This window comes from Bos javanicus, chromosome 29 (genome assembly GCF_032452875.1).
Source record: "Bos javanicus breed banteng chromosome 29, ARS-OSU_banteng_1.0, whole genome shotgun sequence".
Lineage (NCBI taxonomy): Eukaryota > Metazoa > Chordata > Mammalia > Artiodactyla > Bovidae > Bos > Bos javanicus.
In genome coordinates this window covers 41,537,808-41,565,777 of record NC_083896.1, presented here as the reverse complement: position 1 = coordinate 41,565,777, position 27,970 = coordinate 41,537,808, and the positions used below count along the sequence as shown (strand labels likewise).

At 49.4% G+C, this 27,970-nt stretch overlaps 3 protein-coding genes across 9 annotated transcripts; all 3 read right to left on the bottom strand.

Annotated features, from left to right (window-relative positions):
- Nucleotides 1–9: 9 nt before the first annotated feature.
- TMEM179B (transmembrane protein 179B) lies at nucleotides 10–2,264 on the bottom strand. Of its 2 annotated transcripts, XM_061406709.1 has the most exons (5): nucleotides 2,078–2,264; nucleotides 1,058–1,245; nucleotides 843–974; nucleotides 593–671; nucleotides 10–350 (listed from the first exon to the last, which is right to left on the bottom strand). In XM_061406709.1, the coding sequence occupies exons 1-5, from the start codon at nucleotides 2,171–2,173 to the stop codon at nucleotides 189–191; spliced, it is 657 nt and encodes a 218-aa protein (XP_061262693.1). In that variant the 5' UTR covers nucleotides 2,174–2,264; the 3' UTR covers nucleotides 10–188. The 2 variants fall into 2 exon arrangements, with proteins under 2 accessions (XP_061262693.1, XP_061262695.1); XM_061406711.1 differs by lacking the exon at nucleotides 1,058–1,245 and having other exon boundaries at nucleotides 2,046–2,264.
- On the bottom strand, nucleotides 2,263–15,074 carry TAF6L (TATA-box binding protein associated factor 6 like). Of its 6 annotated transcripts, none has more exons than XM_061406696.1 (12): nucleotides 12,210–15,074; nucleotides 11,421–11,480; nucleotides 9,329–9,488; nucleotides 8,912–8,998; nucleotides 8,095–8,245; nucleotides 7,918–7,968; nucleotides 7,261–7,355; nucleotides 5,929–6,003; nucleotides 5,568–5,788; nucleotides 5,134–5,266; nucleotides 3,186–3,314; nucleotides 2,263–3,079 (listed from the first exon to the last, which is right to left on the bottom strand). In XM_061406696.1, exons 2-12 carry the CDS (start codon nucleotides 11,426–11,428, stop codon nucleotides 2,309–2,311), a joined length of 1,881 nt encoding a protein of 626 aa, XP_061262680.1. In that variant the 5' UTR covers nucleotides 11,429–11,480; nucleotides 12,210–15,074; the 3' UTR covers nucleotides 2,263–2,308. The 6 variants fall into 6 exon arrangements, with proteins under 6 accessions (XP_061262680.1, XP_061262679.1, XP_061262682.1 ...); XM_061406695.1 differs by having other exon boundaries at nucleotides 11,421–11,477; XM_061406698.1 differs by lacking the exon at nucleotides 12,210–15,074 and adding an exon at nucleotides 12,006–12,203.
- A 98-nt stretch (nucleotides 15,075–15,172) lies between these two features.
- Nucleotides 15,173–18,471, bottom strand: POLR2G (RNA polymerase II subunit G). The gene is made up of 8 exons (XM_061406713.1): nucleotides 18,362–18,471; nucleotides 18,120–18,229; nucleotides 16,748–16,907; nucleotides 16,166–16,216; nucleotides 15,994–16,059; nucleotides 15,819–15,890; nucleotides 15,595–15,628; nucleotides 15,173–15,389 (listed from the first exon to the last, which is right to left on the bottom strand). The coding sequence occupies exons 1-8, from the start codon at nucleotides 18,371–18,373 to the stop codon at nucleotides 15,376–15,378; spliced, it is 519 nt and encodes a 172-aa protein (XP_061262697.1). The 5' UTR covers nucleotides 18,374–18,471; the 3' UTR covers nucleotides 15,173–15,375.
- Between the last annotated feature and the right edge of the window lie 9,499 nt (nucleotides 18,472–27,970).

The following is a 27,970-nucleotide window of genomic DNA, read 5'->3' as shown; positions in this document are numbered from 1 at the left end:
GTACTGAGATGAGTTAAGAAAGTAATATAATACTGGTACAAAAACAGCTGTAGGAAGAGAGGTGTCATCACGGTTCCCTCCTGGAGGGAAAACTAAGGCTCCCCACATAATCAAAGCCATGTTGGGGCAAGAGGATTACAGGCACTTGGGCATGGAGTCTGGCTGCAGAAGTACTCTTTGGTTAGTCTTCAGGAATGGGAAAGGCGTGGCCCAACAAGACCATCTGTCTCAGAGCTCCACTCAGGGTCCCCCCTCTGCAGAGGCCGGGATGGGGTGGCTTCAGACTTCCACTGCACAACCTGGAGCACCAAGACCAAACACCACAATACCAGATTCACCCAAGAAGAAGTCTGTGGGAGACAGGACAGGAATGTGAGGACTGGGCCCATCTTGAATCCAGTTCCACCCACATACCACTCAGCTGTGCACTGTCAGGCTGTCAAGCCTTTAGCTCCTCAGCCCCTCACCGGTGGACCAAGCTCAGAGTACACTGGTGAGCCCTCTTAAAACTACAGATGGTATTATACGATTCGTTACACGAATCTGTGTATCCCTCAGTCTCTACCCAGCCTTTCATATCCCAGGACCTCACTTCAGCATTATGTAGGTTGGAGTAAAACTGCACAGCGGTTCCAGGGGGTATCCATGAAGTTTTCTGGGCATCAGAGCAGCTGTGAGGTCAAAGAGACGAGTCGTGAGAAAGGGGAGATATACCCTAAATAGCCTTTCACTCCAGTGCCCTTTTGAGATGAGCATTGACGAGGATGTAAAAAGTGCAGTATGGGATACTCTGCAGAGGGAAGGTAGACAGCCCCAGCCAGACTCCCTCCCTTTCCCATTACCTAGTCATGTTCAGGGAGATGATGGATTTGCACAGGGAACTCGTGCCAAATCGAAGGATACAGGCACACACTAAGACCAGGAAGATGGCTATGGCTGAGGTGGCCAGTGCAAAGCGGAGCCCGATAGGGCCTCTAGGAGGAGGGAGAGAATATGCCTTGTGGTTCAAGTGGGACACCTCCCACCTCAACCCCTGATCCTCAGAGCCGGCAGTCACCTGTGGGAGCCCTCGATGCAGCTGGTGTAGACCCAGAAGAACAGAAGCAGCAGACAGTAGAGGGCCAGGAGGCCCGAGGCCCCCGCCACAAAGGAGCAGAGGGATGGGGCCGTGGGTCGGGACAAGACCAGAGAGGAGCCGTTCAGGGCGGCCACGCCATACAGAGGACAGCTGCCCCTGAAAGAGCCCTGTGGAGAGAAGTTGTTGAGTCCTAGATTTCAGCTCTGAATGCAAGTTCATGGCAGGTGTTGGGGATAATCTAGACCAGGGCCACCCTAAGGAGTTTTTTGTGTATTACTGTCAGTTCCTGTTTCTGGGCCAGTAGATGAGTGGGTCTGGTGGGGAAATGAAATCTACAGAGGCCAGAAGGATGAGGAAATCGGCAGTGGTTATAAAATACAATGAGCTTCAGAGATGCCTCACAAGTTCTGGTCTCCCCTTGTACAGAAATTCTAAAGTAGAACCAAAACTTACCTTCGGCCATCTCCGATGTTTTCTAACCTATAAAATAGGTGTAATAGTGCCTACTTACAGGGGTCAAACGAGCCTGTTTATTAACATGATTGCCTGGCTAAACACTCAGCTAAACTATTCGCTTCTGCTACATCACTGGTTTGCCATATGACACGCTGCGTTGCAACCATTCAGTAGTTTGCTCATTTCTACTACACTATGTTTTCTTTGAGTGGCTCAGCACAATAGTGTCTGATTTAAAGGGGCCTGGTCCAACTTGCTTTACAGCCAGGGTGAGGTTATGCAGCAGGAATTACCCGGCGGGGCTATATCTGCTGTTAGACACCCCCAAGGACTCGTTCCTTTTGCGAGGTAATAATCTATGAGATGTATCCACGGAGCGTCATTAGCGCCGATGCAGCATCTCCGCCGGCGACCGGCCTCACCTGGGCGACTAGCTCCGAGGAACTGCGCGCCGGGCCGGACAGCAGCAGCCTCTCCGGTTCAGGGTGTACCTGTTCCCCGCTTACCCAACCTGACGGCCGGCCCCGTACCGCAACCGCACACCTGGGTCCGGGTCAGCGCCGCGGCCGCCACGGCTCCGCATAAGAAGGCGGTAGCGAAGAACGCGAGTTCGACGCGCTGCAACCAGGGCAGCGCCATGACTTGCCCAACACCAGGAAGCGCCGCCGCAGGAGCCAACTAACCAAGCCCCGCCTCATCCGGCGCGACCCACGAGCACGGAAACGTCATTTCCGGGCGCGGGATTTATTTACAGAGGCGAAGGCGAGAGCCGCGTCAAAGCGGCAGGTACAGCGAGTAGTCCGAGAGCGCCCAGCGGCGGGCCGGACGGCTGGTGCGGCCGATCATGGGCAGCTTCTGCACGTAACGGGAGGCCGGGCTGGGCCCGTACGGCGCGGGGAAGGCTGTCTGGAAGAGGCGCCCGCGGCATCGCCTCCCTGCTTGTCGCCCAGCGATGATGAAACGGAAGTAAGGGGCACCGCGCAGGGCGAAACGGCTCTTCTGGAAGACGTCGCGGGTGCCGGTGCCTGGGCCCTGCTGCCGAGGTGCTCCCCGCGCCCGGTGCACGCGGGGCAGCGGCCTGCTCTCAGAGGCGGCGGGCGCAGAGGCTGACGGGGGGCCGCCGCCCCGGGGGCTCTCGTCGCCCTGCGGGCTGACCATGGCGTTGGCTGTCAGCTGCGGCATCTTCCGCACCGAGTCCGGGGCGGTCGCCGGTTCCTTCTTGTCCCCGGGCGGCCGCGGGGCCGTGGGCGCTGGTTGACCCGTGCCAAAGCGAGTGGCCAAGCTGTCACCGAAGAAGGCGTAGAGCTCCCGGTAGATGTCCGCCAGGGTCACCGAAGGGGAAGGATCCTCTGGCCCCACGCCTCCAAGAGCCATTGGGAGACCAGACCCAAAACCTGGCTCTGCGCTGCCCCCGGAGGGAGACTCCTGCAGGAGAAGGCTGTCCCAGGGCAGGTCGTCAGAGCGCTGGCACCCCCTGCTGCCTGGCCCACCCTTGTTAGGCTCTGCTGCCTGGGCCTTCATCTTCAGGAGTCGCTCTACGGCCACCTGTAAGAGCAGAGGGACTAGGATACAAGGAACCTGGGCCTAGTGTTCTAAAGTAAGCCAGCTGAGCTGATGCAGGAAGGAGAGGCTGGAAAGGGCTGGCACTCACCAGAATGGCTCCATAGACTTTGTGCCCATCTGCTTTAACCTGGGCATTCGATACTGAATAATCGTCGAGCACAGCCTGCAGATTTGTCCAGTAAGTGGACAGATGTGGGTACAAGACTCTCTCTACTGCCTGGATGGGAGAAAAGAATGCAGTGAATGCCTCTTTTGCTCATTGCTTACCAAGTACCATTTCCTCTTTTAGTAGATAAATCTACTTTTATCTCTGGTTCTCGACAGGGCTGAATCCTAAATTCCCTGCTTGGCATATTCAGCCAGCATTTATTTGGAACCTCCTGAATGCCCAAGCCTTAATTAAGCAACGGGAATAAAGATCAGGTACAAAGACAGACAAACAATATAAAGTGACCCCACGATCACGGACATGTGCTGAGGGCTGAAGGGTGCAAGTAATGCCCCTTGCTAACTGAGAAATTTAGCTGCCACCTGCTACATTCCAGTTACCGTCCTGGCTTACGTGTAAACTGGAACTCAGTTCAAACCACTTGCACAAAAACAAACAACAGCTCAGAGACCTGGACTCTAATTATGTAATTTTAAATCCTGTGATTAATTTGGGGGAAAGCAATTAAGACTTCAAGTTCCTAGAAAAATATAACTTAATATTGACTCAAGAAATCTGAAAACTCAAATAATTCTGTAACTATTAGTTAAAAATACAACCACAAAACAGCATGCCAGAATTTACAAAGTCAGCCTACAGACATTCAAGGAACAGAGTGTCTCAATAAAACATAGTTAAACTTAAAAATATAAAGTATAAAAAATACTTCCTCTCCACCTTATTCTATAAAACCACTATAACCCTGATACTAAAACCATATGAGAAGAGTACATGATTAATTTCATTCATACAGATAAATCATTTAAATCTAACTATATAAAAAATATATTCCAATAAAAGTTTTGCATTTTTTAAAGACTATACCATTACTAAAGTGAGTTTATCCTAGAAATGTAAAGATAGTTTACTATTAGAAAATCTGTGTGGGGAATTCCTGGTGGTCCAGTGGTTAGGACTCAGCACTTTCACTGCTGGGGCAGGGGTTCAATCCCCTGGTTGGGAATTAAGATCCCACAAGCTGTGTGACACAGCCAAAAAAAAAGAAAACCTATATATACAATTAACAACATTAACAGATAAAACAGGAAAACCTTAGAATCAATTAAAAAGATACAGAAAGTGCATTTGATAAAATTAACATAAATTAATAATTAAGAATATAATTCCCCTAACCTGAGAAAGGTATCTACAAACACACGAAGTAAACGTCAGCCTAAATAGGTTATTGTTAGTACTTTTTTTTAAAAATTGGAAATGAGTCAAGAACGCCCAATATCAACATATTTAAAATTATATTAGTGGTCCTAGCAATAAAATAAAAAATTACTAGGTTTGGGAATTCTCTGGTGGTCCAGTGGTTAGGACCCTGCACTTTCACAGCCAAGGGCTCAGGTTCCAACCCTGATTGGGGAACTAAGATCCCACAAGCCATGTGGGATGCCAAAAAAGGAAAAGGAATTTTAAAAAATAAGGCATTAGGTTTAAAAAAGACAAAGCTATCATTATTTGTACAGGGTATGATTACCTTAAAAGCCCAAAAAAATCTACAGTTAAAAATGATAGTTTAATGAAGTAGCTGAATCAATACACGAATCAGAATCTATACACCAATATAGAAATTGGTGTTTCTATACACCAATAAGAAATACCATGAAAAGACATTGCAACAGTATCAAAGCATAGCAAGAATCTAGCAGTAAACCAGTTATTTTGAGGTTCTCTTCAGGGAAAATTACAGAAGGATCCTGAAAGACAGTGAAAAACCTAAAAAATGGAGAAAGAGGACACATTCATGGACAAGAAAGATTATTTTTCTAACTATAAACGGGAGCTCTTATAGTTCTGTGAGAAAAGCCAGGGTCCTCACCTTCCAGCCAAGAGCATGCAGGCCCACCACAGCCCCGTAGTGAGAGCAGAGAGGCCTCACAGGATCCGCCAAGACTTTCTGCAGGGAGAGCAGGATCTGCTGATAGAGGCCATTTACAAGGTCCCCATAAGTCCTGTGGGAGCAACACTGAGTCAGGGCAACGAGGCAGAGCACGCAGGAAGGTGCACGTGCACGGCACGCCGGGTAGTGAACGAGGCCGCTGGGCCCAGGGCCTGAGGGCTGATGGACCAAACCCCTGGCGTCTCTGTCCCCGTTTATAAAACCCCAAGCACAACAACCTGGAAGAGCAGAGGGAAGACACTCCCAGCGCCTCAACCTGTGGCCTTAAAGCCAGAGTTTCACCCCACCTCCCACCCCAAGCCACAGCTCTGCCACGGTCCCGCCCTTGACCAGCGCTAGGCCCAGGTGGCTACCAGAAGATGTGGCTCAGTAGGAGGGCAGCGCCATCCCGCAGCGTCCAGTGGTCATTCAGCGGGTTGATGGAGGCAGCCAGTGGCTCCAGGACACAGTAGAGGACGCTGCCCACCAGGGAGCGGACATAGGGTACCAGGCAGAGGTGTGGGTTCCGAACCAGGCTCCGCGCCACTTGCAAGAGCCGGTGCAGCTGCTCCAGGTCGTGGCTTACAGATTTCACCTGTTGGGAGAAGGCGGCTGCTTGGGGGGGCATAAAGGTGCAGAGAGCCTGCCAGTCTGGTGGCGCCTGCCGTGAGCCCTACAGCCTGCGGCATCATCGCCTCCCCACAGATCCGCCCCTGCCGCAGCCTGGTCACTTACCCCGCTGACCACGTACACAAAGTATGGCAGGAGCGCTGCGATCTTGGAGTTGGTCTGCAGGTCGTGGAGAGCAATCTGAAACAGAAGGGGCCACGCTGCCCTGGTCCACCCACCCCAAGTATAAACTGATACCTCTTTAAAGGAAAACTTGGCACCTATGTATTATTAACATTTTAAATATTCATACTTTGACTCAGCAATGCCACTTCTACAAATTTAACCCACTCTAAACAAAACCCACTCACACACATATCCACACATAACACTGTCTATAATAATAAAAAGCTGAATATAACCTAAGCCTGGCGTCCATGCAGTCGCAAAGAGTAGGACACGACTGAGTGACTGAACTCAACTGAATATAACCTAAATGTCCAACATATTTTCAACTGAATAAAGCAGTTATTCTAAAACCAAATGTTTAGTTTAATACCACTTCAATTGACAGCAGACTATGACAGTTTATACATAGGAAAAAAATGTGAGTGGGTGGTTCTACACAATGTCTACTTTGTATGTCTTACAGTACTTCTATAATAAGCATATGCTGGTATTACTTTTATAAGCAGAAAAAAATAAGAGTCAGTGAGTAAGACCATCTTAGCCGGAACCTCCACCACCTGTGCCCTCCCAGCTCCTCTGGCACTGTGAAAGCAGAGAACAGCTCAAGTGGAAGGAGCCCAGCTCCCAGGCCCAGGCCCAGCCACATGCACTGTGTCTGAGGACGAGCAGCAGACTTCCTAAGGCAGGAGAGTGCAGTAACAACAGTCTCTGCAAGGGAAATAAGAGCAGCATCCAGACATGGAAGATGTAAACCCCTCAAACAGAGGGGCCACGTGGCCAAGACCACCAAACCAGCCCTCCTCTGCCTCTGGCGTTAGAGTCCTGGCACAGACAGTGTCCAGCAGGGCCCTGTGGGGCCCTAGAGGGCTGGTATGATGTCTGACTGGCACCCTCACCAGGCTCCCTCTACTTCCTCTCAAGGCCAGACAGATGAAAGGTGCAAGGTGGATGCCCCACGTGGTTCCAGGTCAACAGACACCCCAAAGAAAGGGCTCTGGATTACGGTGTAGGGGCACTGACCACCTGTGCCGTCCCCACACTCCACAGGACCCTGCAGAGCTGCCCATTCCCTAAGGAACAGGGTTCCTACTGGGGCAGGAAGGGGAGCAGTGCTGGAGAAGGGCCAGTTGCAGAGCACCACGCCCCCCACCAAGAGCAGCTTCCACCCAGATCAGCCAGCCTGCAGAGAACAGGAAGCAGGCCTCTGAAGGAATTCCATGGGGATTTGAGGGTTGAACTTTATGCTTCAATTCAGGCCCGCTTGCTCACTTTCATCAGCTGTGGATCATCCCCCAGCACAGCCCGAGTCACTTGCTGGTAGTACTTGAGAAGGTCATCAGTCAGTGAAGACACAGCACTAGGCACTGTGAGAGGGTGGGCAGAAGGTGGTCAGGGTGCAGCCCAGCCCTCTCCCAGCCTCCCTGCCTGCTCCCCGCCCCCAACAACCCCCATCGCCATAAGGAGCCCGTTCAGACAGGAGGACTCTCGGAACACAGAGCCATCAGCCTCTCTGAGCAGCCTGCTCACCCTGTCCTTGCAAGCTCTCCACAGCCCAGCTCCGCATGCTGCCTCCCACCTGTGTTCTGCCCAGCAGACTCCTGCTTAGTCCCCAAGGTCCAAGTTCATAAGCCTCAGGCTCTGTAAGCTCCATTCAGCAGACCCTGGAAGTGTGACACCTCAGGGACCCCAGAAAGCTGCTCAAACTTCTGCACTAACATCCAACACGGCGTCATGATTGGTTACAGGCCTGGGATCCCATCTCCAACTCTGAGGCCTCTGGGCAGGGATCAGTGCCCACTTAGGACTGGCACCAGGCAGGCACCGGAAAATACTTGTCAGATGAGGCCTCAAAGGGGTAGCGGCACCCCCTCAGTCCTACGGGAGGAAAGTCCAAGCAGAGAGCCCGTTCCCCGTACTACCCATTACCTGATCCTTGAGGGGCCAAGTTCCCTTTGCCGTCTAGGTAGGAGACGTGAACTAGAACCAGAGCAGAGAGATGGGTCAGCCCGAGATTCTGCCCTTGCCCCATCCACCCACCAGGCCATCACCATTCCTCCAACGACCCAGCTCCTGTCCCCGCCCCGTGGAGGACCCCCCGGTCACCTCTCAGGGCCGTCTCAGCACAGCCTTTGGGGATGTTGGTGGCCAGGGCCAGCTCCACCAGGTTCACCTCTCGGTCCTCGGGGAAGTAGAGCTCACCCTCCCTGGCTGGGCGCAGGGGCAGCACCTCCTGAGATCCATAACCGCACACGGCCTGAGTGAAGAGAGGATTGGGGAGCAAGCTGAATCTGGGGAGGTAACTGGGGCGCTACCGGCCAGGGCCCAGAGCCTATGTTTGTGGGGAGTCCAGAGGCCCTGAGCAGAGGGGGATGCCTGGGACTCCAGGCTTTTCACTGGGAACTTGGCTGCAGCACCAGTGCTCAGAGTCAAGGAACAGAACGTGGTCCCTCCTCACGGAGCTGCATGGACCCTGAACCCCACCCTCAGGCTGCTGATCCTCCTCACAGAGACCAGCTCTGAAAATGCTCCTCTCTTCTAAACGTGATCTTCTTCCCTGGACCCCCTGCCCAGGAACGACCATGCAGGATGTTCTGACACCCACGCCCGTGAACAGGCTGCTCCCTCACCCAGAATGGCCTCTTCTCCTTGCAACTGAGTCTAATCCCGGCCTCCTTTGCAGGTTCAGTTCAAGTGCCAGCTCTTCCAAGAAGCCTTCCCTAGCCCCTGGGCCTCCGTGGCCACCTCTGCCTCTCTGAACGCCTGGCCCTGGGGGGCTGGGCGCAATACCTGTGCTGCGGTGGCTGTGACCTTCCCTCGTGTGTGCGCTGGGCCTTCACGTCTCACTGTGTGGCCAGCCCTGAGTCGGGCATGTAGGCAGGCTCGTGCCAGCTGAGCCCTCTGCAGCCTGTGCCCAACTCACCTCCACACTGCTCCATCGGAGCGCCCTGTTGAAATCCTCGACGGTCAGCTTCCGCCGTTTGGTGTGTTTCATGAATTGAGAGCTATTCTGTGAGGGAAGGAACAGAGTCAGGGGACAGGGAGCAGGGGGTGACAAACAACTCCCAATGTCACATGCCCTCTCTGTGACTCAGTTTCTCACGTGGGGGATGTGATGATGAACCCGTCGGGCCTGCCCAGCGGGGCTGTGGTGAGGGGCACAAGAGGATGCTCAGCAGGCGCCTGGTTCGCTGGAAGCCCAGCTGCCTAGGAGGCCCTGGAGAGGACAGGGACCGCCTCCACTGTATTCAGAGCACGAAGGAGGGACCTGACAGATACTAGCTGAATAAACCCCTGGGGAGAGGGCAGTCCCAGGGAGGGACAAGGAGGGGGAGTGTACCTGGGTGGCCTCTCTGAGTCGGTAGCACACGTCCTCTGCGAGCAGGGCCGCCACCTCATCGCTCAGCTCCAGGCCTGTGCTCTCTGCCATGAGCCGGACGGACTCCCGAGGGATCTCCACGAAGCGCCGCTCTTCTCGCTCCGACATGGCCCCGATGGAGCTGGGGGTGGGAAAGGAGGTGGGAAAGGGCAGCCCAGTCTCCCTCTGAGCCCGGGAGCCTGACTGAAGGCCCTCCAAACCAATCTTGTTGCTCTTGTTCCAGAATCCTTGAACCAAGAACCTCATCTGAGTGTCCAGGTGAGGAAACTAAGGCTCAGAGCAAGAAACAGACTTGAGCTGGGTCAGAGGGCAGACGGCAGTGATAGCAGACAGCAGTGATGTCTGAGAAAGTGCCTGGCCTTCGGAGGCACAGAACTGGGTCCCAGCCCTGCTCCACCACTTTCAATACAAACCAGGCTGAGACTTGCCCCAGTCTGAGGTCTGGTAAAACAGTGGCAATAACCCCTGCCCTCCCTAACACACAGTGTTGCTATGAGGATGAGATGAGATGATGTAGGAGGAACTCAAGGGCCAGAACGCTACACAAATGGAAGACGTTACAATCGTTAATTATAAACAAAAACTTTTGTCTTCTTCTGGATCTGTGCAACAGCCACCAGTACTAAATACTGATGAAAAGACTACTTTTACCCTGAGAGTTCCTTGCTCAGAAGTCTTCAATAATTTTCCAGGACTCATAAAAGGAAAGTCCCAACTCTCTGGCTCAACATAATGGGATTGGTCCTGAATCCGCAGAGCTCATCGAGCTGATCTATCCTCCCAGGAAGGCCACCTCGTGGCTTCCAGCCTGCCTTGTACCTCACCGCTGGCGCTCAGGCTGGCCCACCCTCCTCCTATTCCAAGCCCCCATGCCCTCCTCTTTCCTAAGGCAGATCCAGTCTGTCCTTTGAGGTCTTCCTGCCCCTATGCCATCTGGGACGGTCAGGCTTTCAGTAGTTGGGCTTTTTGCCCGTGTCTGGTCTTCCCCAATGTGGCTGAGAGGCTTAGAGCAGGAACCTGCTCTTCTGTTCACGGGATATGGCAGAATAAGAACCAAAAAAAACAGCAGCTGGTGACGGACTCCAACAACACACACCACAGTTAGATGGCTGGCCCACATGGGCCAAAGTGAGACAATACCACCACAGCAGCGAGGTCCCAGTTTCAGTGACCCGCCCAGGTTCTGCCCCAGCACTCCTCTCTGACAAGGCCCAGTGGGTCACCAGTGACCTCCAGGTCCCTAAATCCAGTGGGTACCCTACCTGGCCTCCCTGCAGCATTTCTCCCAACGGCTCCTCATTGCCTTTAGAATAAAACAAACCTGTGCCATGGCTCCAAGGCCCCACATGTGTGCCTACATCTCCAAATATCTCTTTCCACTCTTGCTTATGTTCTGCATTCCTGCAGCCTGTTTCCTCATAAACACCTTATTTCAGGATGTTCACACACTGTTTCCTGGACTTAGAACGCTCTCCTCCTCTACCCCAACTCCTTTGTCCAGTGAACTCCTAGGCCTTCCTTCAGCTCTCAGTCTCAAATGTCGCTTGCTGGGGGCTTCCCCGGTGAGTCAGTGGTAAAAAATTCGCCTGCCAATGCAGGAGACATGGGTGTGATCCCTGGTCCGCGAAGACTCTACATGCTGCAGAGCAACTAAGCCTGTGCACCACAACTACAGAGCCTGAGATCTAGGGCCCACAAGCCGCAGCTACCGAAGCCCGTGAGCCCTAGAGCCTGTGCTCTGCCACAAGAGAAGCCACCGTAATGAGATGCCCATGCACAGCTAGAGAGTAGCCGCTGCTTGCCACAACTAAAGAAAAGCCCATGCAGCAAGGAAGACCCAGCACAGTCAAATAAATAAATGACTACTTTTAAAATTTAAAAGAAAAGTCACTTGCTCAGAGAGTCTTTTCAGACCCTCACCGTGTGCCATGACTTTATTTTCCAAAGCAGTTATCCGTTTGTAATTATATACCTGTGCAACATTTTGATTAACATCTACCTCCCCAGTAGACTGTAAGCTCCATGCTGGCAAGGATCATGCCTTTTTGCTCACCTTTGCATCCCCAGCGTCAGGCACGGTGTCTGCACATAACACACCCTCAGTAAACACCTGCTGAAAAAATGAGCGCACAATCGCTATTTTTCTCAGTATATACTATGCCTGAAGCTTTGAGCTACGTGCTTTATATGGCTTACACCTCATTTTGTCTGGATTAACAATGAGAGAGGTATTAAATAAACACTGTGTCTATTTCACAGCCAAGGAAATCAGAGCTGAGTGGTTACATGTTAAATGATTTTCCCAAGATCATCTGGCCAGCACTACCTAGGTAAGGGAGCAAGAACTCAACTCTCATTCTAATCATGAGGAGCGGCGGACTGTGTGGGAAACACGGCCTGGATTCCCAGTCCAGAGACTTGGGGTTGGAGACCCGCCAATGGCCGTGTTAACCTTCTTTCTCCACCTGTAAAGTAGGAGCAGCAAGTCCTGCCCGCGGAAGGCGCCAAGGAAGTTTCCCTATTACGTGCCCACATTACACCCCCCAAAGTCCGGCTCTGACCAAGGTCTCCAGTTCCTCAACCTCCTCTCCACATCCTCAGCCACTAGCCACACCGGTAAGGAGGCGTGGGAACTGACCTCCGCCGGCCTCCGTGAAGCGCATCCTCCCACCCGGCCGCGCTTCATCCCAGCTCGAGAGGTGGGGGGGCAGGGAGGAGGAGGTCAGAGGTTACCGAACTTGGGTCACGTGGTCGGCGAAGGGGGCGGGCCCCCAGCGGAGCGGGCGCCCAGGCCGGTTAGCGCACAACCTGCAGCGGGACCGCTCTGTGAGGGCTTGCTCACCTGATGGCTCAGGGACGGCGAAGGCGGCTACCAAGAGGGCGGTGGCGGTGACTGCGGCGGCGGTAGCTGCGGCAATGACCCCTCTCACCCTGCTCGTACTAATTCCCTCTCTCGGCGATCAGGCCCCGCCCTCCACGAACACAGCCAATCGATGAGCGCCTTCAGGAATTCCTGCCCACAAAGAAGCTGCCCACTACTCGATTGGCCACCGTGATGGCTCTGCAGAAGGCTCGGTCAAGTCAGAGGTCACGTGATATGGAAGACTCGCGCCTCTTAAAGCAACAGCACTTCGGTGTTTTGTGGGGTGTGTAATGGTTCAATCTACATTTTAATAAACATGTTCTCGAGGAAACCATCTCCATTCCTTTGTCTACTCCTGAGTTTCAGAGCACTTGCATTTACGCGAGTCTTTGACGCTTTAGACTTTGGCGTCTGCCTTAGTTTTGCTGGCTGCTCCGTGGGGTTCAACTTAACTCTCCAACATCACCTGCCACTTCCCCTTCCCCAAGGTTGAACCGGAATCTCAGTAGGCATTGTCTGCTGGCAGAAGGGTCTTCTGACTGGGCTAAACACACCACGTGCGAGCTCCAGACTCCAGGGCTCTGCCGATTCGGGCACCCCAGCTCGTATCCTCCCCACTTCTGTCCTGTAAGCCCTCACCTACCTCACAGACTTCCTTGACCATCTTACACTGACACACTTCTCTGAACCTGGGCAGTTCTCAGTTGAAAAGCAGTGAGCTTAGTGAGTAAAGGGTATTTGGAGTCATAGCAAAAGGAGTTCAAACTTTGATACTGCTTTTGGGCAAATTACCTAACCACATTTACGTATCTACAAAATGGAGTAAGAATACCCATCTCACAAGGTTACTGTAGATTAAGAGACAATGTAGACTGAGCTTTGGTAGTGAACTTTCACTCACATCACGAGGCAAACAGTGAATTAATCATTTTATGTTCATCCAAGATGGGACCATTTGCAATGAGCTGTTTATTAAAGGAGCTTTCTGCAGGGGAGCATGAATGTACACAACCTCACCCTTCCCCCCTCTCAGGGTTAGATGCTGCTGCAGCTAGACAGGAAGATCCTGAGACCGGAGGAGCCGGAGCCCAGAAAGCCAGGTGGATGGGACTGGGGTTGCCATAGCAACACTACCTAAGGAGACTGACACCCTGCTGAAACTCCTCCAGTCATACTCAGAATGACATATGATGTAATCTCAGGACTGTGCTTGGTCCCTAGAGTGTCTTGCCCACTTATGCATGAAAGGAAGAACTCCGAAGTTCTGAGTCTGAGATCAGATCTCCTGTCTGTTGGCAGGCCTCCTTGCAAAGGTGTTATTGGTAGGGACAGCCTTTGGTAACCTTGGCAGCATGAGACAATGAAGAGAGGAAGGCCCAGAGGCCTGCAGGACGCAGTGAAGCATCATCCAAGCTGTCTGGGGCTGATTTGCCTCCAGCTTGAGTCAAGGCAGGGGCCAGGGAAAGGAGTAAATCACCTGGCCACAGCTGGGAGAAAGGTGGCTCCCTCTCACTCCCCAGCTACCCAATGCCTGGCAAGAAGAGTTATGATGGTTTTACACTATTAAAAAAAAAACAGCTCCACTACTCACTAGCTTTGTGACCTTAAGCATGTTAGTTCATCTATTTTATCACCTGTCAAGTGGGATGACAAAACATTACACTGAACTGTTGAGAAAATTCAATAATGTATGTAAAGGATTGAATATATTACCAGGCGCATACTCCTGTCACTATTAAGCCTGGGATCGCTTTAAGAGGTTGTAACTTCCTGAGAATTCCCTGATGATCCAGTGGTTAAGACTCCACACTTGAGGATTTCACTGGTGGTCCACTGGCTAAGACTCTGCACTCCCTATGCAGTGGGTCCAGGTTCGATCCCTGGTCAGGGAACTAGATCCCACATGGTGCAATTAAGACCCAGTACAGACAAATAAATTAATTTTTTGTTTAAAAGACACCACATCACTTTCATTGCTGACAGCTCAGGTTAAATCCCTGGTTGGGGAAGACGGCCACTTGCACATACGATCTCTGACACAGAGCAGCAACGCTCTGACATACCATCCAAAGAGGGTTGTATGACCATATTACAATAAGGAAACATAAGGTCACCCAGCTAGGACTAAAACCCAGTTCTGTATCAACCCAAATACTGTGTTTTCTACTACACAGCTCTGCTTCTTAAGGAAGTCAAGGAAAGCTTAAGAAAACAAAAAGTGACTGAGATTTGATAGATTACTAGGAAACAAGCAGGTAGGTTTGGAAAAGGCATTCCAAGTTAGGCAAATAGTATTGCCAAGACATAGCATCGAGGGAGGGTGGTGTGTTTCTTCAATCTTCTTCTTTTGCATATTTTTGTTGTGTTATCCCAATGAGATTATGAGCCCTTGCATATGTTCAGTTAGTATATTAATTGATTAGTAAACAAAGGCTATTGTTTATGTGCCCATCCTAAGGACTGGGACCCCACAATCTGTATCATTACTGTTCTATTATTCACCTCCGCCAACCCTACTGTCTCCTCTTCCCCCTCCCCAGCTACAATCTTGGTTATTTTAAAAGCTGAGAAGAGGGCAAATTCTCTGAAACTAGACCGGGGCCCTAGACTAGAGTAGCTCTAACGATACAACCATTTGCTGAAAACCAAAGACCCAACAAACTCTGGGAGACAGTGAAGGACAGGGAAGCCTGGCAAGCAGCAGTCCATGGGGTTGCAAAGAGTCGAACATGACGAAGCGACTGTACAACAACAACCCAACACTACAGCCTTACCTTCAGTGAGGTCAACTTGAGACCTTGGCAAGAGGGTCAGTCAGATCCCCTGGTGGCTGAGGCTAGTTAAGGCATCAGGCCTAGAAAAGAGGGGCTAGCAAGCCACTGGCCCTCCAGCCTTTTTACAAAATGAGTTGTTCTTACCAAAGAAAGGAGAGGACACTTCCATGAAAATCAAGGACCTTTTATGGTTAGAACACACAGTCAAAAATCTGGGAGTGGCTGCTAAGCCATAGGAAGAGCCAGGTGTCTTCTGAGGGCAAGGAACCCTCCTTGCCTCCCGATAGCAGCCAGACTGGGCCTCTGGACACCATGGGAAGTGTGACAGTCACACCTCCTAGACAGGGACCAAACAAGGTGGGTCATGGTGCTCAGCTCACAAGCCCTGCCGAGAACAGAAAAAGCACAGTGCTTAGACCCAGAGCTCGGGACAGCCCTAACCATGCACTTCTCATTCCAGGGGGCAAGTGTCCTTGGTCTTCCAAGCAGACAACATGAGAGTTTCTTTCATCAGTGGCTCAGGCATCAAATTCCATATTCACCTCCTGTGCCCACACACCCCTCCTCCAGACAACAACCCTGGCACTCACCCAGGTAATCATCCATCAGGGAGCCGATAGCAAACTGCAGGAGGAAAGAAAAATGGAAATGAAGCCAAAGCAAGCAGAGTGCTCTCCTCTAACCCTCAGCCCCAGGCCTTCTGCCCACCCATCTCTTCTTCCTGGCAGGAGAGCACAAAATCCCCAGGAACTCTGAATAGGAAGAATGCAACAGCTCGGCCTGGTATGAGCACGGAGGCAGTCAGGAGACTCACAATGTCATTCTTGTCCACACGGGTCCCCACAATCTTCAAGCGGATCTCATCATCCTGCTGAATCACAATGTCCTGGGGAGGAGGGAACAGTACATTCAGAAACCCCCAGGCCTATACCCTCCCTCAGAGTGGCTCATTCCCTTGGCCCTCTCACCAATTTCTTCTGCCCACTCACCTCATCCATCGTTTTGTAACACGGTGGGTTGGAGTTAGGATCAAATTCCATCTCTGATGGGATGGACTGAAAGTAAGGTCAAACTGGGTAAGAGCACTTGAAAAGGATGCTTCAGTAGATTCTCACGAGTACAGGTCTCCTCCTTAGACCCACCCAGCGTGCCTAGACTTACATGTCGAGAGATGAAGCAGGACATGGGCCCGATTTCTGTGAAGAGTCCAACCTAGAAGGGAAAAGAGAGACCTTGCTTTTTCTTTTGTCCCCCAAAGTCTCCTAAGCCTCCCATCTTTATCTGGTTCCTAACAATATTCTTCATGTTTTGAAACCACTGTGAAGTTTGTTGTGTGTTTGTTTTCCCAAGCTTTCATTTTAAGCTAAGGAAGTATAGTGGTAAACAGCTAAGACCTAGAACTTGTCATTCTGGGCTTTGAACACTTGTTGGACACATGACTGTGGCCAGGAGACTCAACTTCTCCAAGCTTCAGCACGGAGATAAAAGCACTCATTTCAGAGTCATTCCGAGACTTTGCACACCACCTGGCCCACAATGGAGGCTACTCCTGTTTTGACTCACTATTGACTTACACGCCCCTGAGTGAGGCAGGGCAAGATTACCATACTATTTGACAGGTGAGGAAACTTGAAGCATAGAGAAGTGATTTGACCAAAGACACAGAATTTGACCAAAGTGGGACCCATCCCAGATCTTCTAAAAGAGGGACCTTCCCACTACCTCCCCTGTGGATGGTCTTACCTTGTTGACCTGAGTGACCACCGCATCCACGACCTCCCCTTTAAAGGGCCGGAAAACAATGGCCTTGTACTTAACCGGATAAAGGACAAAGCCTCGGCCTGGCTGGATCACACCAGCACCGATATTGTCGATGGTAGTGACGGCAATTACAAAGCCATACCTGCAAGGAGGCAGAGAAACTGAAAGGCACTGTGTGTGGAAGGCCTCTGAAACCATCTGCCACGGCAGGGCTTCCCTGGTGGTCCAATGGTTAAGAAGTCCCCTGCCAATTCAGGGGACGCAAGTTCAATTCCTGGTCCGGGAAGATTCCACACAGCACAGAAAAGCTAAGCCAGTGTGCTGCAACTACTAAGCACAAGCCCTAGAGCCCGTGTGCCTCAACAAGAGAAGCTACCACAATGAGAAGCCCACACACGGCAACTGAGCCCCACTTGCTGCAACTACAGAAAGCCCGTGCAGCAACAAAGACCCAGCGCAGCCAGGAAAAAAAATACAAAAAAGCATCTACTGCAAGAGTCACTGACCCTGGAGGTAAAGGGGGAGCACAAAGGGGGAGTAGTTGGCCCCCTGGCCCCAGGAGAGCTTAATGATCAAGAGAGAAGACAGGACAATCAGCAGCAGCTATAATGCCAAACGCTGCTCTCATAATTTCACAGTGTCCAAAAGAGCTGCAGTCCTTAATCTCAATCTTGGTGATGTCTCAGAATCACCTGGGAGAAACTTATTAAAATGCCTGTTCCTGGGCTGGTCCCCAGTCTTGATGCTGTAGGGATGAGATAAGGCTCAGGAACCTGTATGTTCAAAAAACACCTCAGCTTACTCTGATGCTGGATACCTGAGTACTCTATAGCCCCGCTCCTCCCCCCTCATTTACTTAACCTGTGCGGAGCTCCTCTGTGCAGAGCCCAGAAATGGTCAAGTCTCAGTCCTCTTCCTTCCTCCCGCTAACTCTCAATCTGCCTTATCCTGCCCATTCATTCAACAAACTTTTAGTGAGGCCCAAGATGTACCATGCCAGGTCTCTGGGTATGAGGGATAAAGAAAAACCAGCTCCACAAGGGCTGACCTCATTTTGTCTTTTTCACTGCATTGTTCCCAGGGCCCAGTACAGGGCCCTGGCACACAGCTGGAGCTTCAGAAATGTTTGCTGAGTTAATGACAAATGTTGGCTGAACAAAGGAAGTTGTTACGGAGCTTCCCAGAGGGCACCGTAGGAACCCAAAGCAGGAAGCAGCTAACTGCCTGGGAGGGTGAGAGAGTTTGCCAGGGTAGGTAGCAGAAGCTTTCACGGTGTGTAGGCGCTGGGAAGGGGATGCAGGCATAGAAAGCCGTGTGCGCAGTGCTTAAGCGGTAGGGAGGGTGCGACACTCACTTGCCGGTGCAGGTCCCCTCCACCTCGGTGAAGAGCTTTTGTTTCACCGTGTTGAGCAGGTTAGGGCCGAAGTATCGCGGGTGCAGAAGAATCTCGTGCTCCAGGGAGATCTGTGGGGAAAGTGGAATGGATTCGGGCAAGGAGCGGGAGGAATATGAGGCAAGAAGCCGCCCCTAGTCCCGGCCTTCTGCTTCGCTCCTCCTCTTGACCCTGCCCTCGCCGCCACCCGGTGCCCTGCTCACGTGGTAAAACATCTTCCAGGAGGAGGCTGAACAGGAGCGGGGTCTACGGCTTCACGAACAGCAGAGCCTACACACCGACCGGAAATACAGCAACTTCTCCAACCCCGTTTCCGGGCCTGCCCCGAAAAGTGGGCGGGACTCACAGCCTCCGCGGGTTCCCATTGGGCTTCGCTGTCGTGGGCGGGGAAACCCATGAGGCTCCTCCCCTCCGTCCAGCCGTCAAAGTGCCCAACTCCCTTAAGCGTAACAGTATCTCGGATAGATTAGATGCTTAGCAAATACCTTTAAAAGGAATTAATTAATGAGAGATCGCATAAATAAAGCGCTTTAGTAAAGTCTATTCATTCTGCAAAGAGTTGAAGACTGCTTTCACATAGCAAGCATAGTAAGAAGCTATCCTTATCTCAATTAATCTATACAGCAACCCTACCCGACAGGCTTTGTTATTACTTTCATTTACAAATAAGATCCCAGGCTCAGAAGGGTGAGGTCACTCAGGGTCGGGATTCAAATTCAACATGCCTGACTCCAAGGCTCTTGCATATTCAGGCATTTATTACCGGGCTCTAGTAGTTTAGAGTTGAAACCGGCCTAGTCAGAGCCCAGAAGGCAGCGCCCCCTCCCGGTGTGAAAAGAACCTCAAGTCACTGCTCTCCTCTAACCACCCTCCCTCGCCTCCTTACACACAAAGGCCTGTAGAACGGGTAAGCAAGCCTTGCCTGTTCCGTCAACTCTACCCCTACTTTTGCAGATAGTCCCTTTATTAAACTCAGCACGAGAATGAGCATGTAGTCTGTGGGCTGCTGAGGCTCGGATTGATAAAAGGGCCATGCGAAGAGAGACAGAAACACCATGAGACCCGCCCCTATGACAAAGGCTCAGCAAGGACTGCTGGTTCTAAAGCGACAGTCCCTGTGGTCTTGAACAAACCCGCCTGTTGCCTGAGCAAGTTTTAGTATATTGTAAGCAAGAAAGCCTGATTTCATTAGAGCTGTCACACACCGGTTTCCAGTGATGCTGCCCATTTCCTAGAACGACTGAGGTCATTGGTCAGCTGCTCAGATTCCATGGGGATCCCCTCCACCTGAGACAGCACAAGGAAGCAGACAGCAGATCAAAGGGCAGGGCCTCAACGGCCTCAACTCCCTCCTTCCCTCTTTTGAAACCAGCCTCCCCGCAAGAGCAATGGTGTGGTGTGCTGGAGACCCTTACAAAAGCCAACTGTTAGTATTTCAGGCACGTTGCAAGCCAGTCGTTAAACACAGCTGTTATGAAGAATTTAGTTGTCTTAACTTACAATTAAATGAATTATACTAAAGAAGGCAAAGACGTAGATGAAACAAGTTTGCTATGCTATGCTATGCTAAGTCACTTCAGTCGTGTCCGACTCTATGCGACCCCATAGACGGCAGCCCACCAGGCTCCCCCGTCCCTGGGATTCTCCAGGCAAGAACACTGGAGTGGGTTGCCATTTCCTTCTCCAATGCATGAAAGTGAAAAGTGAAAGTGAAGTCACTCAGTCGTGTCCGACTCTTAGCGACCCCATGGATTGCAGCCTAACAGGCTCCTCCGTCCATGGGATTTTCCAAGCAAGAGTACTGGAGTGGGGTGCCATTGCCTTCTCCGTAGCAATATATTAATAATCGTTGAAGACAGATGATGGATAATGGTGGTTTCTTACACTTTCTTCCTTCTACTTTTCTGTGTTTGAAATTGTTCATAATAAAAAGTTTGAAACAAGACAAAAGTAACTGTGATATTTACAATAAAAACACCAACACATATATACTTGGTCTTCTTCCCCATTTCTGTCACAGAACTCCTAAAACCCTTGGAATTGCCTAAATGATAAAATGATAAAGATATCTTGATATTCATAACAAACCTCTTTCAACTACACCTGAGTTTATATCAGTGAAGTGAATTTTGGAAAGCACCTAAGCCAGGAGATAGAACAAAGTGCTGACCTGGCTAATGAATTAATCAACCCTGCCAGTGTAATGAAAATCTCCATAAAACCAAGTGGATGTGGTTCAGAGAGTCTAGGGTTGGTGAAGACCTGGAGAACTGGGAAGAATAGTGAGTTTGGACAGAGTATGGGAGCTCCACGCCCTTTTCCCAGTCAGAAGCACAGGTGACAGCCCGACTTACAATTGCCATTGGAAGGAGAGGGCAGTCTTGTAGGGCTGAGCTCTTAACATGTGGAAACCTGTGTTATCTTCGTGCTGATGGTGTCAGAATTGAGTTAAATTGTAGGACACTCATCTGGTGTTTGTGATTTGCTTGGAAGTATGGGAGAAAAAAACACACACATTGTAATTAGAGTCAGAGTCTTAAAACTCTCACTTCCTGTTTAATATAGTTTACTGTTATAAATGCTCTTCAGGTTATTTATACCCATTGTGTCTGTGTGGTGTAAATGTTATATATAACTGTAAATGCCATTACAGGTATATGAGTTTCAGTTGCTCTGACATCCTCACCAGCACTTGGTATTGTCAGCACAGTTTGTTTGTTTATTTGTTTGCTACCCTAATAACTGGTTGTAATTGTGGTTGTAATTTTCAGTTGCTTAATGACTAAGGATGTTGAGCATCTTTTCATGTGCTTATTTGCCAAGAGTGATATTTTCAAAACTTAAGTCAAATCGTATCAATCCCCTGCTTAGAACCCAATGGTTTCCCAAGGCACCAGAATAAAACCATCACTCTAATCTACCAGACAGGGGCCAGATTTAGTCGACTGTATTTTCTGCCTCTCTTCCTTTTGCTTTCTCCACTCTGGCCACACTGGCCTCCTCTCCCACCTCAGGAGAACTTGTTTCCTCTGCCTAAAATGTTGTTGGCTCTGATTTTCACCTGATGGGGATGTGGGAGCTTCTTCTCATTTTTCAGGTGTAAGCTCAGTGTCACCACTTCTGAGAGGCCTTCCATGACTACCCTGACTTAAATAGACAAACCACAGTCACACTCCTCTATTGTATTGCTTTGTTTTATTTTTGTCACAGAAGTTGGCTCTATTTGGCATCTTTTTTCCTTTGGCTGTGCTTAGTCTTTGTTGCTGCATGCAGGCTTTCTCTAATTGCAGCAAGCGGGGCTACTCTTCATTGCAGCATGCAGGCTTCTCATTACAGTGGCTTCTCTTGTGGCAAAGCAAAGGCTCTAGGGCATGTGGGCTCAGTGGCTGTGGCACACAGGTTCAGTTGGCCCAGGGTATGTGGGATCTTCCTGGACTAGGGATCGAACCAGTGTCCCTTGCATTGCAAGGCAGATTCTTAACCACTGGACCACCGGGAAGCCCTGACATCATCTTATTTATTTATACATGTATATACTGCCTGTTTGCCCTCAAGATGGGCAGGGATTCTTGCTCTTGTGTTCCTCTATATCTCTGAAGCCTAGAAGAGCCCCTGGCACACAACAGGTGCTTGGGATGTATTTTCATCAGTAAGTGAATCTCTAGCACCTAACAGTGTGCTTGGCAAATAATCAAAGTGAAAATTGCTCAGTCGTGTCCAACTCTTTGTGACCCCATGAACTATACAGTCCATGGAATTCTCCAGGCCAGACTACTGGAGTGGGTAGCCATTCTCTTCTCCAGGGGATCTTCCCAACCCAGGGATTGAACCCAGGTCTCCTCCTTTGCTGGCTGATTCTTTACCAGCCGAGCAACCAGGGAAGCCTTAACAGTGGGCTTGGCAAATAATGGAGTTTAACAAATATGGGTGGACTGAACCTCATTCTTGTATTGAATCTATTATTATCTCTTCAAGCTCCTTAGGCTTTGCATGGCCATATAAATTCTCCCCTAGCCCTCATATCTTTGCATCCAAAGCTTCAGAATTCAGAGACAAGCTAGAACAGAAAGGAAATAGCAGTGAAGAACAATCACCTGTATTGACATTCGGAATACAAAGAAAGTCTGCTGACAGATTGTTTCATTTAGCTTTTGGTGCACAACAAACAACTCAAAAGCTTAGTGGCTTAAAACAACCACAGTAATTTATTTTTCTCATAAATCTACAATTTGAGCAACACTCAGTGGGGAAGGCATACTCCTGTTCCAGGCAACATCAGCTGGGGCAGTTCAGTTGGGGACTGGAGGATCCACTTCCAAGATGGCTCAGTCACATGGCTGGCAAGTTAAAGCTTGCTGTTAGCCAGGAGCCTGGTAGTGGCTGTGGCTGAAACACTTACAGGTACCGTCTTCATGTGGCCTGGTTCTTCACAGAATGGTGGCTGAGTTCTAAGTGCAAGTACCCCAAGAGGACCAGGCAGATCTATCTCTTCTTATGACTTAACTTTGTAAATCACATAGCATCACATCTCTCTGAGGTCACATCACATAGCATCACACCGCCCAGACTCAAGGTGAGAGATCTTACAGCAAGGAGCATCAGTGTCAAACTGTAAAAGGAGCATGTGGGAGGGAAGGTCTTGTTAAGGCCACCTTAGAGAACAAAAGCTGGTGCAAGAATAGGTCTTGCCAACCTACATAGTAGAGACGAGCCTTTGCGATGATGTCTGCCACCTGATGTCTCCCAAAGCTATATACGCAAGCAGCAGGTCCAGCCCCTGGAGGGCAATCTCTGAGAGAGGATCATCCAGCCCAGCTGCCCCTCACCCTGGTTCTAGGCTCCTCAGTAGAGAGGGTAACAGGCAGGAAGGCCAGGGGTCTCCAAACAGAGGAAATAACCTGCAAGTGTCAGACATTTTTTCTCTCTCTCGAAAATGGCAGGAGGAAACAAACTACATGTGTTAAGATTTTTTCCCCCTCTCTATATAAATGTAAAAAGGTTTCTCTTAAAATTCTGTGATGCCATGAGGACACCTGGCTCCACCCGAACTTAACTTTTCCCCAACCTTGAGCTAACCAATGTGGTTTTCTTATGGAAATGTTTGTCTTAAGCTATGTTAATGAACCATGTATTTACCCTAGACTCCTCCGTCTTCAAGAGTCTTCAACTTGGACGAAAAGTTATGACCAACCTAGACAGAATACTAAAAAGCAGAGACATTACTTTGCCAACAAAGGTCTGTCTAGTCAAGGCTATGTTTTTTCCAGTAGTCATGTATGGATGTGAAAGTTGGACCATAAAGAAAGCTGAGCACCAAAGAATTGATGCTTTTGAACTGTAGTATTGGAGAAGACTCTTGAGAGTCCCTTGGACAGCAAGGCGATCCAACCAGTCCATCCTAAAGGAAATCAGTCCTGAATATTCATTGGAAGGACTGATGCTGAAGCTGAACCTCCAATACTTTGGCCCCCTGATGGGAAGAACTGACTCATTTGAAAAGCCCCTGATGCTGGGCAAGATTGAAGGTGGGAGAAGAAGGGGACGACAGAGGATGAGACGGTTGGATGGCATCACCAACTCAATGTACATGACCTTGAGTAAGTTCCAGGAGTTGGTGATGGATAGGGAAGCCTGGAGTGCTGCAATCCATGGGGTTGCAAAGAGTTGGACACGACTGAGTGACTGAACTGAACTGAATTATCTTCAAGTCAGTTCTGCATAAGACTCAAAACTGACTTAACAAACCAGTATGTTTTACTCATGCAAATGTTCTCTTAAGCTATGTTCATGAGACCGTATTTGCTTGGAAACCTGCCTTTCTTCAAGATTCATGTCAATCATTTCATGGCCCGTGACAACTCCCCTTGTGCCAATGTTATCTCAAAATGCATGATGTGGATGAGGGGCCTGGTGCCATTCTCTGAGTTTTGAGACATTTCCTTTCTCTAATTAGACTGCTAGGAGCTATATAACATCCGGCTAAAGACTAGCAGGGACCACTCTTTCTGCCCCCCGTCTGATGTCTATGTCAGAAGCTTCCTCTATCTCTTTTATACTTAAATAAAACTTTGTTACACAAAAACTTTGAGTGATCAAGCCTTGTCTCTGGCCCCAGATTGAATTCTTCTCCTCTGAAGGCCAAGAATCCCCGTGTCTTTCATGGTTCAGCAACATGAACCAAGTTTCATCAACATGAACCAAGTTTCATCTTGGGGGCTCATCCAGGATTCTTCAGGACTAGGTAAAGATGCTTGGAGCTCTAGTTCTTTGTTCTTCTAGCAAAAACGTTTTCTGCTGTACTTTATTAACTCTATGGTGTGTTTGTGTGAATGAATGACATACCTTGTGCAAAGCAAGTGAGGAGCCCTGCTCTGCGGTTCCGCGGTGACCTCATAGGGCTTATGGCAGAAACCCTTTCGGGTTTTCTACAGACCTGCCAATGCCAAGAGGCACACAGTATCTCCTTTGGGGATGGGCCAGAAATGGGCAAAGCAGATAGACTGAACTCTCCTTTCTCGGTCCGACATTTTGGTCTCTTTGACCATTTCATAACTTCCTGGGAATTAGAACTACTAACCTGATCTGTCAGATCATAGACTTTCAAGGGACTTGTGATCCATGCTGTTACTGTGTACTGTTACTTAGGTCCCAAACTTAGACTGATAGTCAGGAAGCACCTAACCTCACTAGGAGTCGAAAGTTCGGAAGCTAGATGGAGCTCTAGCTCCAAGAGCATCTCTCAGGTTAAAGGTTACTCAGATAGGAAGTACAGCTTCTTCCTTTGGTAACACTAGCTCTTAGTGGACCAGAGGAGGCTCTCCAGTGGCTTTTGTCCCAACTCTTTAGATATTCTTTCTGTGAAATTGTGGGAATGAACTGGAAGGACTGGCCCTAATAACTCGAGGACAAAAATCACTTTTTCCTCACTGGCCAGCCCTTCACCATCTCTTTTGCTATCGCTTATATCAGACACGACTGAGCGACTGAACTGAACTGATACTGGTGTGGTGACACTCGGAAGGAACATACCGGTTTTATGTTTGTACCAGTCTTATCGTGGTCAGGAATATACTGAGGGTCGTGCACAGGCACTCAGGTGATGAATGTTTCCCTCAGTGGTCTTAGCTTGGGAGGCATTCCAGAAGGTTACTCCGATTGCACCCCAGGTGGCATAAGAGGCAAGCAAGGTTCTAATGGTGAGGAACTGGACACTAGTCTGGGATGCCATCAGGTCTACCCCTGGTGCATCTCTACCCTGCCTCGGTGGTAGAGCCGGGAGGAGTGAGTATGGTGCCAGGGAAGGAAAGCTTTGGTGAAAAGTCTGTCTACACCCCCATCTAGAGCAGGAAGGGATGCCTCTGGTAGAAAGATGGTGCTTGTCACTTTTTTCTCTCTTACAGATTGGAGCTAACAATTCCAGCCTCACTCCTTTGAACTGTATTCTGAAAAACTGGGATAGATTTGATCCCCAGAGCTTAACGAATACATGCCTGGTCTTCTTATGTGATACTGCATGGCCATGGTATCCATTGGAGGACGGTGAACGGTGGCTGGTTGGAGGGTCTCTTAATTATAATACTGTTTTACAATTAGACCGGTTCTGTAGAAAACAAGGGAAATGGGTAGAAGTAGCATATGTGTTGCCCTTTTTCTCTCTGCAAGACATGCCAGCCTTATGTCCTAAGGGTATAGATTTGTGTGTGAAACCTTCAGCCCCCTCTTGTCCTCCTACTTTGCCTCTGCACCGGGGCTCCAACCTGAGCAAACTGAAAGTCAGAGAACACCCACAGGAAGGGTTGCCTTGGTCTCAGTAAAAACCTAAACTGAGATTCAAACTGCCCAAGTAGAGGTCCAAACAACCCATCTCAGTACGACCTCAGACTACTCTGGTTTCAATAGAAACTCAGGCAATCAAAGTAAGAGAAGCTCAGACAGCAAAAACTAAGGGTGAAATACAGGAAGATATGGAGGATGGGAGACAAAGAGGTAAAGAAAATCAGGTTTATCCAATCTATCCCTGGGATCATATGCACAGAGCAGCCAGAGAGGCTGAGAAACAGCCACACAAGCTGTTGCCTCTTCATGAAACACCCACCAGGAGAAATAATCAGTCTATGAGAGTTAATATGCCATTTTCTTATCAAGAAATACAAAGAATCAAGGAGGATCTGGGAGACTACTTAGAGGACCCAGAAAAATACATTAGAACTTTTAAAGGTGTTACTCTGCTTTATGACCTTACTTGGAAAGATGTGATGTATATCTTGGGACAAACACCAAGTGCTGACTTGAAAACTTGAGTTTTGGGGAAAGCGGTTGCCTATGGAGATGAATGGCTTGGTAATGAATCAGTAGGGAAGAGGGAGGATGATATAGCCGCCCTCCGCACTGGGAAGCAGGCAGTCTGAATTACAGAATCAGATTGGGACTATAACACGGCTAAAGGAAGATGGGATCAGAGTCATTTTGTCAGATGTGTTCTTGAAGGACTCAGACAAGCGGGTGCTAAGATTTTAAACTCTACCAAATTGGCAAACATAGAACAGGAAGAGAAGGAAGCTCCTGGTAAATTCCTAGATAGACTGAGAGAAGCCCTTCACAGATTCATTGAGATTGACCCCAAAAGTGAAGAAGGAACAGTGATCTTAAAATATAGATTTCTCACTCAGTCCACTCCAGATATCCGCTGTAAGCTATTAAAACAGGCATATGGACCAAAGCAGTCTTTAAATAATCTGTTACAACTATTACAGCTATTACAGCAGGGGATATGAGGGAAAGAAAGAAAGGCAGAGAAAGACAAAGGAACAGGTGGAAGCCATTGTAATGGCTGTCAGAACCATTCTTAAACAGCCTGAGAAAAATGCCCAGAGGGACCCAGGTGCAAAGGGATGGGCTTGCTATTACTGTGGAAAGGAGGGCACTTCAAGGGGGATTGCCTTTAGGGATCTAAGCCGCCCTCGGCTCCATGTCCAGTCTGCAAGGGACCACACTAGAGGAGAGACTGCCCCCAGAGGCATAGGTTTCAGGGGTTGGACTCTCAACACAATCAAGACTGAAGGTGCCCAGGGGTCCCCACACAAACTCCCGTTCTAATTACACCTGAGGAACCCCGGGTATTAATAACTATGGGGGCTAATCCCTAGATTTGCTTTTAGACACTGCTTACTGAAGCCCCTGGCCCACTTTCTTCCCTATCCGCTTCCATAACGGGACTGTCTGGACTAGCAAAACGGTATTATTTCAGTTGTCTTTAAGCTGCAACTGGGACTCTGTGCTATTTTTCACACAAGTTTCTGATCTTGCCAGAGTCTCCCTCACCCCTTTTGGGGAGGGATATACTGAGCAAGGTCCATGCCTCTATTTTCAAGAATATGGAGCCCTCCCTTTCTCTCCCATTAATTGAACAAAATGTAAATCCTATAGTGTGGGCTGATGGAAAATCTATGGGTCAAGCACAAAATGCTTTCCTGTAGTTGTCAAGCTCAAAGACCTGCATTTATTTCCACATAAAAAGCAGTATCCACTGAAACTTGAGGTTAAGGAAGGGTTAAAACCCATCATTGAGAATTTAAAGGAGCGGGGGCTAGTTATTCCCTGTAACAGTCCATGCAACACTTCTATTTTGGATATAAAGAAATCAAATGATAAATGGAGACTAGTTCAAGATTTATGAATAATAAATGAGGCTGTAGTTCCTTTACACCCCTGGTGCCTAATCCTTATACTCTATTGTCTGAAATTCCTGAACGAGCCAAATATTTCTCAGTAATTTATTTAAAAGATGCCTCCTATTCTGTGCCTTTGGCAAA